Here is an 18,099-nt window from a genome sequence, read left to right on the forward strand (position 1 = left end):
CAAGCTATAGAGATGATTTTTTTAAATAACATCTTTCCAACTTGTGGTCTTATCTAAATTATTTCAAAACATGTCAGATAACAACTTCCACATGCATGAATTCACGCCTGCATCCCTATTCTCCAAATGTTTATACATCCATTTAAAAATTAGGAAGTCATAGTAGTTGTAACGGTATTCACCAAACTATGATGAAATATTATTCTCTTTTTTTCCCACTAGACATCGCGATCTTATCTCAAAAGACGTCTCATTAAAGTCTATGTCATCCTTATGAGATCACGATCTCTTTACTTGATAGGGAATTATGACACGTTTTTTCCTCTAATCTCCAACATTTCTATAACTTGCAACTTGCACTTATAGGGAGAATCCACTCATATTATAATACTTAAATAGCTCTAGCACCGAATATAATAGTGTGATCGCAATAAATTGGTGCAAACTAGCCAATTATTCCCCACCCTATCCTACCCAATAAAAAGAAAAATAGAGAAAGACAAGGGGAAAAAAAAAGAAGAAGCAACAACCAAAAATGGGGGGAACACCATTTTATAAACGGGTAAACCCGTTTTGTAAATGGGTGAACAAAATTTCACAATTACAAAATTTAAACCAGGTAGGATCCTACCTCCGGTATTCCACATCTCGATTGCCTACAACACATCGCGAGCACGACGACTGGTCACCCAAATGATGATGCAGCAGCAGCAGTACCCTCAGGCGGCGACGCCCAACCCTCCGCCACCGGCCCCGCAGCAGCGCGAAACTGCGGGGGACGCGCCGCCGAAGCAGGTGGCGCTGGCGATGGAGCGGCTGGCGCACGCTGCCCGCCTTATTGCCGATATCCGCCTCAGCGCCGACCACATTCTCGAAGCCCTCTTCATCTCAGCGCAACCCCAACTCCACAAAAAACCCTTTAATATGATTACCGAAGAGGAGGCTTCCATGCGGAAGCACCTCCAAGACCTTCGCGACGTTGGTAATTTTTATTCTTGGGCCCTTTATTTATTTATTTATTTATTTTTCATGAAATGGTCGCATTTTCATTTTATTCTACATGTCTGGGTTGAGGGTTTTACGATTAGTTGCGGTTGAATTTCTAATTTTTATTTGTCAGTTTTTAAAATCTGTTGTAGTATTAAAGAGATATTGTGTGCAAAGAAGTTTTCTCTACTTGCTACTAATTTTTCCTTTTGTATTGCTAAATTTAACTTCAATTGATAGTTCTTTTTTTTCAAATCTTTCCTGGAACCATACTGTATTGTGATGGAGAAATGAAGGCTCTCGTATCATATGAAGGGATGGTGTCATTATCTTGATATAAAGAAATATGGTACTGGAATGATAAAACTGAAATTGCAACCTGCACGCTCTGTTATCTACCTTGGCATAAGAATGAGGATATTGCAAGATATAAATGTGTTAAACATGAAATATTGAAGTGGTCAGTGGAGAAACCATATTTAAAAGGCACAAAGATCTAAATTTAGGTTCAGAATAGCAAAGGTAACCTCCTTAGTTGAAATTGGAAGCACGGAAACCTGCACTTCTGAAGGGAATGCAGTGACTGGGAGCTGGCACTTGTGGTGAATCTTCCGGGTATTTGCCATAGCGTTAACATTGCTAATGTTAGGGAAGGAGGATTCAATCAGATAAGTCAGATGGAATGAACAGCAGATTCGAAGTAACTCTTTCTACAACCTAATACATCCACAGGGATGCACGAAATTCTCCTTGGTTTTGGAAATCATTTTTGTAGATCAAGAGCCCCAAAAAGGTAGCTTTCTTTGCCTGGAAAGCTGTGTAGGAGCAATTCTTGGTGAAAATATCGCTGGATAATGGGTCATTTTCATTAGCTGATGTTTCATTTGGAAAGATGCAGGAGCTGTGCTATATTATCTGGCAGTGGTTGGGGGTTCATTGGGTCATGCCAGTAAGTGGGAAGTCCCTGCTGCAGTTTAGATTCCAATTCCAACTCTAAACCGAACGCTACTCAAATAGATATATGTTAGGTATAGGATGCATGATGGAACTACAACTTGGTAGCAGTAGTTGTTGATTTGGAACTCTTATCGTTGCCATCGGTTATGGATGAATTGTTAGACGATATTTCTTGGCAAGCAAAAATTCCTTTCAAGATTTGCGCTTTCAGTTGGACACTTGTTCAATTGTTCTTAACAGGGTTAATATGAATGACTTGCTAAGGAGATCCTATAAGGCCTCAACCAGCCTGGATGTTTGTATGTTGAGTTGTGACTTGTGAATCAAACGAGACTAATGTTCATATTTTACTTCATTTTGAGGTGGCAAGGTATCTTTGGAATACTTTTTTTAAATTATTACGGTGAGGATTGAATGGCCTTGCAGAATGTGTGCCCATACGTTTGGGGGCATGAATTTCAGGGCATTGAATTCGATTTGTGTGAATTTAGACAAAATGCAGTATAAAATTGCATTGAGTCTCTTCCAGACCCGCATATCCAAATCCAAGGCCTAAAATCATGTTCCCAAACACTACCTATGATTGTTTTGTTGGTGAGATTTTGGGGTTGGGAAGAGGAAAAAGAGGGAGGACTTTATGGACTTGTGGAAATGTATGCTTATGGATTCTATGGCACAAGCAGTATGCGAGAATTTTCAAAGATTGTAAGACTTTTTCAATTTTGCTTTGGGAGAAAGTTAACTTTTTTGCATTTTGGGCTCATTCCTTTGGGGTTTGGGGGTTTGTCAATGCTTTATCTTCAAAGGGGTTGGAAGTTAATGTGTGGTGGTTTCTCAAAATATTCACATGGTATCAGAGCGAAATTGATCCTTCTTTATGTCAAGAAAAATTTCCCTGCTGCGCTCTATTCACACCAAACCCGATGGACACCACCCTTGCATCTCTGTTGCCCCCAGTTCTCATCATCAACTTCCAACGTTCGACTTTGCATGTTTGTTCCTGATGGTCACCATCGCCGACCTGCTTGCCGACGATCACCACCCGCCGTCACCGACCCTGTTCTTATGGATCTCCGTCTTCTCCGGTTCCTTGATCGTCGCCGCTGCCTTCGTGCCACGATTCGTCGCCGGCACACGTCCCCCTCGTAATCCGAGAGCAGATCTTCTCTGCAGAGGGACCCGAGAGCAGCAGCATTCTCCGACACTCGTCTGTGTCTCCATTCTATTAGTTCGTCTTCTCTGGCGTTCGCGGTTCTTGTCTCAGTTCTCCAATGTCCTCATCTCAGTTCAGCTCTCTGGCGTCTCTCGTCTTCTCCGGCCATCACCCGTCTCTCAGCTATCGTATCAATATCCCTCAAATCTACACCAGTTTTACATTTCTCAAATCTGCTTATATTTTACTTGTACAAATGCTATGGTCACGTGTGGGTGCACCAATTTTCACATAGTACTGAACCACCTCCACGATTGAGATCAAGACAAAAAAAAAAAAAAAAATCAAATAATAAAACAAATAAAAAAAATCAAAATAATAATAAAAAAAAATCAAATCTTTTCTATTTGTCTTCATGGCTGCCAATACTGCAAGCACCGACAATTTTGATGATCTAAGTCGTGTTTTTTATCTTAGTAATTCCGACAATCCTGACATCGTCCTGGTTTCCAATCTCTTGACTAAAGCCAATTACAATACATGGAGCCAATCCATGGTCATTGCATTCAGCACTAAGGACAAAGTCGGCTTCATTGATGGTACCATATCCAAGCTCTCCAAGACATCTTTTGCTGAGTATCGACAATGGAACCGTTGCAATAACATGGTATCAGAGCTAGTTACCAGGAGGTCCTGGGTTCTAGTCTTGTCAATGGAAAAGACTTGGTGTGCACATGGCTTGGAACCCGAGCTAGTTTTAGAAGATCCAGATGGGAACCCATGGATGAAATAGCAGTGATCCACAGTGTGACCTTCTTTGTGACAGTGAGTACACTTTTGTCTAGGCTTGCGGAACGACTTACCATCTTTTGGTGTGGGGAGAATACCTTTTGCAGCTAATGCAACCCCATCAACAAGTGAAGTAGTTTGGATGTTTTGTTGACAATCTTCTTGAAGAATTAAATTGTAGATGCGGTTGATCATGAGCAAAGGATCCATCAAGAGAATCTGACTGTGAATCGCACCATAGGAGTCATTAAGTCCCATAAGAAACTTCATGGTGCGTTGGTACTTTTGGTATGGAGCAACATCCCCCTTAAAGAGATTAGACTGAAGAGGCGACAGCTCATCCCATAGCAATTTCAGCCTTGTAAAATAGGTGGTCACAGACGTATTTTCCTTGAACAAGATTATGGATTTCTTGTTCAAGATGATACATCCTAGGACCATTAACTTGAGAAAAACGCTCCTTCAAATTTATCCAGATATCTTGAGCAAGATCACAAAAGAGAACACTAGTAGAAATTTCTTTTGAAAGGGAGTTGACAAGCCATGCTTTTACCATGTTATTGCAACGATTCCATTGTCGATACTCAGTAGAAGATGTCTTGGAGGGCTTGGATATGGTACCATCAATGAAGCCGACTTTGTTCTTGGTGCTGAGTGCAATGACCATGGATTGGCTCCATGTATTGTAATTGGTTTTAGTCAAGAGATTGGAAACCAGGACGATGTCAGGATTGTCAGAATTACTAAGATAAAAAACATGACTTGGATCATCAAAATTGTCGGTGCTTGCAGTATTGGCAGCCATGGAGACAAATAAAAAAGATTCGATTTTTTTATTATTATTATTTTGATTTTTTTTATTTGTTTTTTTGTTTTTTTTGGGTCTTGATCTCAACCGGGGAGGTGCTTCAATACTATGTGAAAATTGGTGCACCCACGAGTGACCTTAGCATTTGTACAAGTAAAATATAAGCAAATTTGAGAAATGTAAAGCTGGTGTAGATCTGAGGGATATTGATACGGTAGCTGAGAGACGGGCGATGGTCAGAGAAGACAAGAGAAGCTGGAGAGTTGAACTGAGATGAGGGCGTCGGAGAACTGAGACAAGAACTGCGAATGTCAAAGAAGACAGACTAATAGAATGGAGACACAGACGAGCGCCGGAGAATGTTGCTGCTCTCGGGTCCCTCTACAAAGAAGATCTGCTCCCGGATTGCGAAGGGGACGTGTGCCGGCGACGAATCATGGCACAAAGGCAGCGGCAACAATCAAGGAACTGGCGAAGACGGAGATCCAGAAGAACAGGGTCGGTGACGGCAGGTGGTGACCGTCGGCAAGCATGGCGGCCGTCGGGAACGAACGTGCAGAGTCAAACATTGGAAGTTGATGATGAGAACTGGGGGCGACGAAGATGCAAGGGTAGTGTCCGTTGGGTTTGGTGTGAACAAAGCACAGCGGGGAAATTTTTCTTGTGCCGAAGAAGGATCAATTTCTCTTTGATACCATGTGAATATTTTGAGAAACCACCACACATTAACGTGGGTATGAATACTATATTTATAATTACAAAGAATAATTACAATGAAATGATACCGTATATATAATGGAGACTAATATCCTAGAATGAATGAAATATCTACAATCATGAGGGTCAATGCAGCTATATTTGGGTAGCCTCGGTGGAATGAGCTATGTTATCTTCAACAAGTTTGCTCTTGTAATTAATTTTGATTTTGTAAAGGATGCCTTATCCTCCATTAAGGATGTAAATGGGGCTGATTGCAGTGGGAGCAGCAGAACTCGAATCTGCCCCACCAAGAATTATCCGTCCTGCCTATTGCCTGGAATCCGTCTTGTGGCATTATTTATATCCCCATCCCTGCCTCATTAGGGGATTCACCTCCCTTCAGGGACCAAAATCCGCCCCACCAACTATAAAAAACATACAAAATTTTGGGGAAAAAACAATTCGTGGGCCTTTATATTGTTAAAATAATATAGCTTAGTATAATTTTAATATAATTATAACATAACCTTTTTAGTAGGATAAAATAAAATAAAAATAATACGTTTAGAACCTATGAAAAATTGAATGAAGATATTATGTTTATAGACACAAATATATCGACACATACATATATATATATAGACACACACACACACACACACACACACACACACATATATATATATATATATTTATGTATGTATGTATGTATGTATGTATGCGTGTGTGTGTGTGTATATATTTGTTTATTTATTTATATTCCAGGCAGGTTTCAGTTAAGTGGAGCAGTATTTGGGCCGGGGCGGATTGCGGGAAAATACATGCCCCCCTTGTTCTCAGAATCCGCCTCGGGTGATAAAATTCAATCCAACTATTGTCTAGGATCCATTTAGAAACTACCAAATCTACCCCTATAGGGATGAATTGGAGCAGGATATCCACCAACCAAAATCCATTTATATCACTATCCTCTATTTATTGTACTAATGTTTAATGGAATGGTTTCTCTGTGTTAAAAAAAAAAAAAAACACAGGGAAAACTGACTTTGAATTTGGGGAGATTATTTTAAGGTCTGCTGTTAAGATGAGCAAATTTAAGATTGGGAATGTGGTCAAATTACTAGTAAAATTGGAATATAGTTAAGTTAATATAGATGAACATGAAGGGTCTAGATTGACATGCTATCATTGTTTAGACTGCAGTTTTGACATGGAGGAAGGGATTGGGCTTTTTCATTTTATTATTTTTTTGCAATTAGGTAGTCATTGGTTTTCAGTAGTTAAAAAATTTTACATTCCAGTTGCAACCAAAATTTAATGAGTTTAAAAACACAGAAATTTTATGTTGATTTTTGTTTTTTAAAAAATATGAAAGTTGATAGTAAATCATGAATTTTTTTTTAGGATAAAATTTTAGAAAAAACACATAATAGTGCTGGATTTAGAACTAAAAGATTGTAAATGAAATGCACCAACGACAATATAGGCTGCAATTACTGTTTTGTCCTCCACAGCTTGTATCTTTCGTTCTTTTTGTAATGAATGAATTTTACTTATCCAAGAAAAAGCTGCAAGAACTGAATGATAACCATATTAAACATCTTCAGCATAAATAAAATTCAGAAATAAATTTGAATTTAAAGTTAAAACTAAAGCTATCCTCATAACAATGTATATTTTCAATTTTATAAAACATTTGGTAAGACATAAATTTCAATTTTTAGGGTTTTCAATTCAATTAAGAAGAAATTTTGTTCTTCAGTCAAGATTTTGTTGAAACTTAGAGATTTTGATAAACTTTGGATAATTTGTGGATATTTCAATGGAAGTTCTACTGTGAAAACTGACTGGCATTTCGAGTTCGGTGATGGTGGAAAGTGGAATTTTAAACACCATGAAAATTCAAGAATTAAGACCATGGTTGAAAAATATGTTTGTCAAATAAGATAGGTGAAAACTGAAACAAGAACATTGAGATAGCATAATCAATACACAAAAATGAATGGAGTTAGAAATGCTTTGGTGATGTGGCATTGATAGCATCAGTTGGGAGCAATATGATGAAAACTCTACTGAGATGGTTTTGTCTACTTTAGTGAAGACCAGCGACTGCAACAGCGACTGGTGTAGATCAGGATAATAAACATGCTCTGAGAATGAGTGGAATTTTAGAGAATATGTCAGTGGAGGTAGTGAGAGAACTGCAGACATGTCTACATTTTACTAAATTACAACCATACACATTGCATTACTGATCTGAAACTATAGTTAAAGTAAGGATTTGCCCAGTTTGTGTGCTGCGCAGATGCCCTTATCTTTTTGACAATGTTGATGAAAATGCATTAAATAGAATATTTACCATATGTACAGGCAATATACATATTCAACATCATTGGTACTTTGAACTTTGGTCATCCCCTTTCATATTTTGGTATTGAAATTAAATTTTGGAGGATGTATTGTCTGGTAGAAACTAGACTGAAATCTGAATCATTAGATGCTTGTAATCTCTCCCCCCCCCCCCCCCCCCCCCAACTTCCCAAAAAAAAAAAAAAAAAAGCTCACAGCTTGATACTTCAATTTGTATGGGTTAACATCCATAAATTTGAGATCTTTTCACTTTCGTTAGGTAAGCAGCTGGAAGACTCGGGTGTTCTGAATGAATCTCTTCGATCACGAAGTAACTCCTGGGGCTTGCACATGCCTTTGGTTTGTCCAGATGGTGCTGTTGTTGCGTATGCTTGGAAACGTCAACTTGCTGGTCAGGCTGGTGCATCTGCAGTTGACAGGACAAGGTGTGTTTGAAGATCTTGGATATACTGATGCACTGATACTGTTTTGCACTCTAGTCTTTTGTTGCTTATATATCAATTATATTAGAGTTTCTAACAAACAGCTCCAGAAATTTGCTTTTAGTTCTTGATGTTCTTGTAGACTTCTCAGTCTGAATTTCAGATCTAAATACAAGCAAAACTGCTGCTGAAGTTGTGCTGTAGTTATGTTGGGTCCTTCTCTGTTATTTAAAGTACTAAGGCCATTTTCTTCTTTATAGGACTGTTGCTTTTGTTTCAATTTCCCTCTTGCTGTCTTTTATTTTTTTTTTTTCCGGATATGGTACTACAGATACAGATCCAAGGCAAGTTACATATTTTTCTGAATGTTTCCAGGTTAGCCCTCAAGGCCTTTACCGACCAGAAAAGGCAATTTTTCCCTCACCTTGATGGTGGAGTAAATAGCCAGATTTCCAGTACTGAACCTGTTTCGAAGAAACATTGTAGTTCTCAAGCATTATTGGGGACTCATCAAGAAGAGCATATTGATTGCAAAACACTATCTGATGTTCTGATGCGTCTGGAAAAAGAAGTGCCAAATGTGAAAATTTCTACTTACCAACGTCTAGACTGGTTAAAGAAAGCTTCTTCACTGCCCTCTTCTGCAAATGAGAGCTTTGTAGAATCATCCAAAGCACATAATTACCACAGTTCAAATAAATTAAGACCAGGATCTCTGGATGCTGTAGATGCAGAAAAGGTTGCTGTAGTTGAATTGTTGGTTCCTTCTGTTTTTAGGGCAATAGTATCATTGCATCCTGCTGGATCTGCTGATCCTGATGCAGTGGCTTTCTTTTCTCCAGATGAGGTAAATCTGTTCCCTAGACAATATTTTTCTTTCAGAACTGTTAGCATTTGAGGATTCTGTTCCCACTTGTTTTGAGGCCCCATGCTTCAAATTTTTTTTTTCTCCCAACGAGCAAGGGAAAATAATCTTTAAAAGGCACCATGGGGATGCAAACCCAAGTACAACAGATCATTTACAAGACAGAAAATCAATAAAATCAACCACTACCTGATCACCTATAGCAGTATCTCCACTAAACCAAAAAAGAAAGCAATTTAACCGCATATTTATGATCTTTATAATAGACAATTCAATTGCCTGAAGTACTCTCCTATTTCTTTCCCTCCGGTCCAATTTCCACACAATCCAGTAAACGGTGGGTGGGATTAGCCCAAAATATTTTTATTTCTATTTTTACAACAAACTTTGGCCTAGCTAAAATACAAAAGATTGTGCTGATACGAGTTCTCTTCAACCTTGCATGGAATTCTGCTGAATTGACTGACCTCTTTGGCTCAATGCCCAATGCCAAAGAGTGCATAAATTTTCCTTATTATTGTTTCTCAAAATTATGTTCGAGAAATTTTCCTTATTAATGTTTGTAAAATTATGTTAAAGTTTTGTTCTTTGAATACTATTTTTTCCGTCACCTTTCTTTTTCCGAACTGTAATAAATCAAGTCCCCCAAAATTTCCATGAAAAATATAATTTAAGAATGAGTTCTTATTCCTATTGTAATTTATGCTTTATATTCTCTAATGCTGTCAAAAACTGTAGTATGCTCTGCTAATGCACTTGGAATTTTCACTTACAGGGAGGCAGCTACGTACATGCTCGAGGTTTTTCTGTTTTCCATGTATTTAGACACATTACGGTAATGGCTTTTTGTTTCTTACTTTAGTTCTAGTTCATATGCGCAATATGTTCATAATATGTCACAAAGCTGGACTTTACTGGGATTTTTATTGCAGGAGAATGCTGCTATGGCCTTGCAGCATTTTCTTGGGATTAGAACTGAAACACCTCTATATTCTCTATTGGTACCATCTCTATCCTACTTAAAAGGGTTTCCGGCCTAATTAAATTATCCATTTTCAAATTCTGAATAATTTTAAATTCATGGTTATTTTAGTTTTCTTATATATCCATTTGTTATGCAGCACTGGATCTGCAGCTACCAAAATCTTTTTACAAAAGTTTGCAGGTGCAATTTTCTCTTTTCAACTTCATGAATTTCTCTAGTTCCTGTTGGATAAATGAATTTAATGCTGGTGTTGTGCAGTAAGTGTGGACGGCTATTGTCAATGGATAGAAGATTGGCTTTGCTGTTGCCTCCTGTTCATAGACCTTACCAGCGTTTTTCTGCCCATAAGCTTTCATCTGGACAACCAAATCCTTCATTAAAGGAACATAATTTGGATGTTGTTCAGGCTTATCATGTTGGCTGTTTTTCAGAGGAAACATAGAAACATCGATTGATGCAGGTACTTGTGATACTCTGCTAGACCCTTATAGCTGATAAAACGAAAAGATCAAACACAAATTCGTTCCAAAAGTTCTTATTGTTCATCCTTTTACTTTCTAGGCTGTAATTTGACATTATTGGTTACTGGAAGGCAGTAAAACTATGCCATCATCCACAAATAAAACCCTCAACTCCCCAATCCACCAAAAATGAAACAAACCATCACCCAGCAATGTTCCATGAACAGATTTAGTGTTTTGTTTTATCAGTACAACCATTTAGTTGTTAATGCTTTGTTTTATTTGTTGGTTATTGGCAGGCATTCTATGACTAGTGTGGGAATTACTGGGTAAATGATCCATCAAAAGTAACCGTGCAGTTTGCAGTCCATTAGTTACGCCTTGCAACAGACATCGTTCATTTGAAAATGGCATCAATTGTGTACATGATCGAGCAGGGACACCCTAAGTGTTATAAATGCTAACCCATGTTGAAGGTCTAATTTTCAAATCTTGGCCTAGGCAAGGAGGGGTTAAGAAAACAGGGATGGATTGTCAAGTTCAATGGGCCTTCCAATGAACATTGTTCTTCTTGCTCTTGTTAAGCAGATATTTTAGTAACTTATTCCACAGCGATATTGTATGTAAAAAGGTAAACAAGTTTTGACACTTCCTGCTCAATAGAATTATTTTTTATACAAATTGTTTCATATCTAGTCGTTTTTTCTCTTCCTTTCCCAAACATGAAAGGCCCAACCATCACTTCTCTCCTCTAGAATTGAAGACTTAAAGAGTCGGAAAATTTATTAAACTGAAATGATTTTTAACACTCATCCTCTATCAATAATTGTCATGTAGAATCTTTTGTCTAATCCAATTTATGTCTCTCTCCGAAATTGGATACTTTTTACTTGAGACTTTATGTAAGGTCAATAAACAATTAAAATCAAGTATGAGAAACCTTATGTGTCTTTCCAATTTAGAAATATTTTATTTGCTAGGATTAGTTGGCGTTAATTTAGTAAAAATGTTGTAATATGCAGCTCGTATATTGAGTAGAACACATGTATAAAGAAAAAAATGATGGAAAATAGAGAAACTAGTGTGCAAGAAACAGTCGAATGTTTTAGAGAGTTGCATCGACGGTTTGCTCTTAGGAATAAACTTTGTCTGAAACTGTTAGTAGTTTTGTTTGATGGTTTTAGGTTTAGAAGAAAACAGTTGACGACTTTATCGACAGTTTGGTCTCAGCATTAAATTGTCGGCGATTTGTTTGAAATCGTTGATAGTTTTGCTCAATTACATGGTGCTGGTTTTTGAATTTTGAATTGGGAAGTTGAATAAGTTAGGTTTCAGGGGAAAAACCTCCGAGAGGATTAAATATATACAAAGTTGTATATTGTAACTCAATGTCTTTGGACATAAGATAGTGAAAATTCACAGTCGTTTGTTCCCGTGGATGTAAGCATTGTCGAACCACGTAATTTTTCGTATCATTGTTTTATTGCTTTCATATAATCTGCGTGATTGTATTTTTTATATATTTCATTATTGGTTGCTGCATTGTGTGATTCGGTTTTTTGTTGTGCATTCATTTGCACAACAAATTGGTATTAGAGCAATTGGTTACAATGACTTTTGAGATTTCTTCTGCAAAGTTCAATGGATTAGGAAATTTCGGACTATGATAGAGGAGGGTTAAGGATCTGTTAGTGCAGCAAGGTATGGTGAAGGCCTTATATGGAAGTCAATCGGAAGGCATGGACGAAACAAGTTGGAAGGAGTTGGAAGCGAAGACTATATCGACTATCAGACTTTGTCTGACTGATGATGTGTTGTATCATGTCATGGATGAAGAATCTTCGGCGATTGTTTGATAGAAACTGGAAAGCCGGTATATGTCCTAGTCTTTAACGAGCAAATTGTATGTTAAGTAGAAATTGTATTGACATAAGATGGCAGAGGGTTTGGATTTGAGCTAACACATCAATGTATTCAATCAGATTATAAGTGATTTGATGCGAGTTGATGTGAAGTTTGAGGATGAAGACAAGGCATTAATACTATTGAATTCCCTACCTGCGTCTTATACGTATGAAAATCTGGTTACAACTCTGACATGGGGAAAAGAAATACTGAATTTGGAAGAGGTTATGAGCACTTTGCTAGGTTTTCATCAAAGAGAGAAAGCCAGCGATGAGATTTCACAAGGTGAATGGCTTGTGGTGAAGGGTAACCCGGAACGTGGGAGAAGTAAGTTCCGGAGCGGATCGAATAATAATAAATCTTAGTCGCAATCCTGGAAGGACATACGGTGTTTTAGATGTGGGAAAAAGGGGCATATAAAATCGGAGTGTTTGGAAAGGACGAAGGGGAATGCAGAAGATCAAGAGGGTTCTTCAAAATTAGCGAATGTAGTGGAAGAAGTAGACTCAGAAAGTAATAATGGTGATATGCTTTCTGTTTCATCGGGTTCAAATGGCCTCACAGATTATTGGATCCTAGATTCGGCATGCTCTTATCACATGACACCAAAGAAAGATTGGTCAGCACCTGTAGGTCAGTTAATTATGGTTCTGTTCTGATGAAAAATGATGCTTTGTGCAAAATTGTTGGAATATGAAACATCAGAATTAAAATGTTTGATGGTGTTGTGAGAACATTATGTTATGTTAAGCATATACTAGATCTACAAAAGAATTTGATTTCATTAGGCACTTTAGATTGTAATGGTTTTAGTTACAAGTCTAAAAGTGGGGTAATGAAGGTGTGTAAAGGCGTTTTAACGGTAATGAAGTGACATAAATTAGCAAGAAATATCTATGCACTGTTGGGTACTACAGTTGTAGGAGCTACAACTGCGGATTTTGAGTTAGATAATACTGTTTTGTGGCATATGCAGTTAGGGCATATAAGTGAGTGTGGAATGATGGAACTTTATAAGAGAAATCTTTTGATGGGTGTCAAAACATGCAGGCTGAATTTCTGCAAGTATTGTGTTCTTGGGAAACAAAATAGGGTGCAAATCAAAACAACTACACACAAGACGGAGGGGATTCTTGACTACATTTATTTAGATGTTTAGGGGACAATGAGGGTAGCATCACGAGGTAGACATGTACTTCATGAGTTTTATCGATGATTACTTATGAAAGGTTTGGGTGTACTTTATGCAACACAAGTCAAAGACATTTACTAGGTTTAAATTGTGGAAAGCTGAGATGGAAAATCAGACCAGGAGGAGGATTAAATGCCTCAAGTCAAACAATGGAACTGAGTACACTGATTTGAGGTTTAGGGAGTTGTGTGAGTAGCATGACATAAGGAGACATTCCACAGTATACAAGACACCACAATAGAATGGTGTGGCAAAAAGGATGAATCAAACTCTAGCTAAAAGAGCTTGGTGTCTTAGATTGAATGCAGGACTTGTAAAGAACTTTTGGGTCGAGGCGGTGAGTATGACATGTTTCTTAGTTAACTGATCACTAAGGGCATCACTAGATGGGAAAGTTGTAGAGAAGGTGTGGACAGGTAATGCGGTAGACTACTATGGTTTGAAAGTATTTGGTTGTACAACCTATGTGCACATTTCTAGTGAGGAGAGATTGAAGTTTGATGCGAAGTCTAGACGGTGTATTTTTCTGGGGTATAAGAAAGGTGTGAAAGGGTTCAAGTTGTGGGATCCAATGGCAAACAAGGTGGTAATCAATAAAGACATGATTTTTGATGAAAAATCCATTTTGCGACATACTCAAGAGGATAATGAAAAGAAATATGTGCCAAAAAACTGTAGCAGAAATAAGCATGTGGTGCAGGTGGAGTTAAAGACTCAGGGCAGAGATGATATTGTTCAGAATGTAGGGAGCTCTAGTTTGGGAGACCAATAAGATCACGGTATAGCTATACACAAACCCAGATACACTATCAGGCCACCACCCAGGTATGAATTTGATGATCTAGTGTCTGATGCACTTATTATTAGTAGTAAGGATCTGACTACTTCTCAAGAGGCGATGCACAACTAAAAGAAAAGTAGATGGATGGGTGCTATGGTGGAGGAGATGGGGTCATTGCATAAGAACCAGATGTGAGAGTTGGTGGAACTTCCAGAAGGGAAGAGGGCAATAGGATACAAGTGGGTGTATAGAAAGAAAGAAGCAGTATTAGAAAAAAAAAAAAAAAAAGGAGAGAAATTCAAGGATCGATTAGTAGCAAAGGATTACTTACAAAGGAAAGGAGTTGATTATGATGAGATCTTCTCCCCTGTGGTCAAACACACTTTCATAAGGGTCAAACACACTTTCATAAGGGTAGTGTTGGGATGGGTGGCGCATTGCGATGTGCATTTGGAGCAAATGGACAAAAAAATAACATTTCTCTATGAGGATTTGGAGAAGCTGATTTATATGGTATAGCTAGAAGGGTTTAGTCAACCTAGACAAAAGTATTTGGTTTGTAAACTAAGGAAGTAACTTTACGGGCTGAAGCAGTCTCCGATGCAGTGGTACAAACATTTTGACTCCTACATGATTCAAATTGGTTACAGAAGGTGTGAGTATGATTGTTACGTTTATGTGAAGAGTTTGAAGGATGGTTCACTCATTTTTCTATTGCTTTATGTTGATGACATGCTAATTGCTGCAAAGGATATGATTAAGGTAAATCAGCTGAAGATTTTGTTGAGTAAAGAGTTTGACATGAAGGATTTGGATGCGAGCAAGAAGATTCTTGGGATGGAGATTCGCAAAGACAGAGCTATAGGGAGATTGTGGTTATCTTAGGGTAGCTATGTGGAGAAGGTGTTGAGAGGTTTAGCATGGTTAATACAAAACTGATAAATACACTGTTAGCGAATCATTTTAAATTGTCTACCACCCAATGCCCAAAGACGGATGATGATATTCGTGACATGTCAAAGGTCCCCTATGCTAGTGCATTGGGGTGTTTAATGTATGCTATGGTATGTACAAGACCGGACCTAGCACAAGTTGTTAGTGTGGTGAGTAAGTTTCATCTAAGTAGACAACATTGTGATGTAGTCAAGTGGATTTTCAGATACTTATGAGGTACTTCACACTATGGCATGATGTTCGGTAGGCAACAGAGTGACCCATTTGTTGCAGGATATGTGGATGCAGACCATGTAAGGGACTTGGATGACATGAGGTCTATAATAGGATATGTGTTCACTCTTGTGGGAGGTCCTATTTGCTGGAGTTCCATGGTACAGTCTCTAGTTGCATTATCAACAACTAAGTCGGAATATATGATAGTAGTCAAAGCTGCCAAGGAAGCATTGTGGCTTATAGGATTAATCAAGAAGCTAGCTATCCAGTAAGGTGGAGTTCAACTGCGCTGTGATAGTCAGAGTGTCATTTATTTGGTGAAGAACGAAGTGTATCATGCGAGAACCAAACACATAGATGTGAGGTTTCACAGGATTCGGGAGTTGGTCTCTTCTGGTGAACTCTTGTTTGAGAAAATTCACACTTCTGAGAATGCAGCAGATGTTTTGAAAAACCATGTTATCACAGATAAGTTCAAGCATTGCTTGGACTTGCTTAATATCTCTAGTTACTAGAGGGAGGCAGTCCCAACCTATTGTCCCAGGTGGAACTGTTGGTTATGTTTTCGATTTTTTCTCCTAAGGGGTGTATATTTGCTAAGGTGGAGATTATTGTATTATGTGACTCATATATTGAGTGGAACACATGTATAAAGAAAACATGGTGGAAAATAGAGAAGCTAGTACGCAAAAAACAGTTGACGGTTGTAGAGAGTTGCATCGACGGTTTGCTCTCAAGAATAAACTGTCGACGGTTTATTTGAAGCTATCGAAAGTTCTACTCGATGTTTTCAGGTTTGGAAGAAAACAATCGATGGCTTTATCGACGGTTTGGTCTCGGCATTAAACCGTTGACGATTTTGCTCAATTACACGGCGCTTGTTTTGGGATTTTGAATTGGGAAGTTGAATAGGTTGGGTTTCGGGGGGAAAACCTCCGGGAGAGTTATATATACAATGTTGTATGTTGTAACTTAATGTCTTTGGACACAAGATAGTGAAAATTCACAGTCGTTTGCTCCCGTGGATGTAGGCATAGTCGAACCACGAAATTCTCCGTGTCATTTTTTTATTACTTTCATATAATCTGTGTGATTGTGTTTTTTGTATATTTTATTGTTGGTTGTTGCATTGTGTGATTCAGTTTAACAGAAAAGCCTTTCACTTACACATTGGTTTCTTAATTTCAACATAGATGATTCAAGTTTTGTAGTAGTTAATTTTGATTTGGACTGTTATCCTCACTGGTATATATAGTTTCCAGAGCAATGTGAGGTGGATTTGAAATGTTTTGTCTTAATTTGATTGGAAACTGAAAAAAGCAATGGATGGTAATAGTTTTGTAAGCTGATGGAGTTTAAAAAGATTTTTCCTTACATTCTGTTCAATAGCACCAAAATGTTCCCACTGATTAGTAAAAGATGAAAGCCTTGATTGAATGAGTGAAGCAAACCATGGGCATTGAGAAAAATCGCAAGGTAAGAAAATATGATCAGACAGTTCCTCCTCGTGACCACACGAACGACAAGAGACATTAGCTTCAAGATTCAGGACGTGCCTCTCCCCAAGGCAAACCCTTGTTGGTAAAATATTGGCAATGAACTTGAATAAAATCTTTTTTAATTTTGGTGCAATCTTCATTTTCCAAATCAAAGAGATCCATTCCACCTTAAATGCATAATTCCCATACAATTCACACTTGATTTCTACCCTTAATCGAGTCCTTAGAAATGCAAGATAAGCTCATCTGATTGAGAATGCTTCTGACTTAAAAGGGGTCTAGATGCCTTTAATTGCATTTGAAAACTGAGGCCATGAAGCTTTTTAATTGCCTTGACGACCTCCTGTAGGAGAAGTTGCATCAAAAGTTCACTATTCCATTGAGCATTCTGTCTATCCCACAAATCAAAAGCAAGCAAGTGATCCCAGCTAATTGGTCTATGTAAAAAGGAAGGAGAAGGAATCCAAGGGACTTCCATGGGGAGAAACAACCATCCCCTAAAGAGAATAAGCCAAATTTTTCCATAATACAAATTTCTTTGAAAATATTTCTTGCCCAAAAAGCCCATGCTCTTCAAATTGAAGTTTTTAGGAAGTAAAGTGTCTTGCAAGTTCTTCCCCACAAGGAAGTTGGAGTTTAATCAAGCTCTATTAAACAATAAAAGGTTCTTAAAAGCCAAAAATTTCGACAAGAAGATGGCAAGCAAAGTTCATCCCATTTAGACAAATAAGGTGTAGGTGTGAGGTTTGGCTTTTTGCCCTACCAAAAGTCCCCAAGAATATTGTTGTATTTAAAAGAAATGGCTTTAGGTATCCTCCAAATGCTCATTTTGTAAATTTGGGAGACTATTCCTCACCGCCTTTATCAAAATAGGTCTACCTACCTAAGAAAGAAATTTAGAGCACTAAGAGCCCAACCTACATCATATCCTAGCTTATCAATAATCCTACTGAATTCTTCAACTTTCCTCCTCACAAACAAGACAAAAAGTGCCTAAGTAATTCTCCATGTCACAAATCTTATGAATAAATCCTTTTAGCCATAATATGTCCCATT

The 18,099-nt window shown here is 37.9% G+C and overlaps 1 protein-coding gene across 1 annotated transcript; it reads left to right on the forward strand.

Moving 5' to 3' along the window:
* The first annotated feature begins 587 nt into the window (after positions 1–587).
* Positions 588–11,177, forward strand: LOC131152227 (mediator of RNA polymerase II transcription subunit 27). Its single transcript, XM_058103979.1, has 8 exons — positions 588–982; positions 8,023–8,188; positions 8,561–9,032; positions 9,826–9,885; positions 9,983–10,051; positions 10,172–10,215; positions 10,294–10,495; positions 10,796–11,177. The coding sequence occupies exons 1-7, from the start codon at positions 694–696 to the stop codon at positions 10,475–10,477; spliced, it is 1,284 nt and encodes a 427-aa protein (XP_057959962.1). The 5' UTR covers positions 588–693; the 3' UTR covers positions 10,478–10,495; positions 10,796–11,177.
* The last annotated feature ends 6,922 nt before the right edge of the window (positions 11,178–18,099 follow it).

The sequence above is a fragment of the Malania oleifera genome, chromosome 3 (assembly GCF_029873635.1).
Source record: "Malania oleifera isolate guangnan ecotype guangnan chromosome 3, ASM2987363v1, whole genome shotgun sequence".
NCBI classification, from domain to species: domain Eukaryota; kingdom Viridiplantae; phylum Streptophyta; class Magnoliopsida; order Santalales; family Ximeniaceae; genus Malania; species Malania oleifera.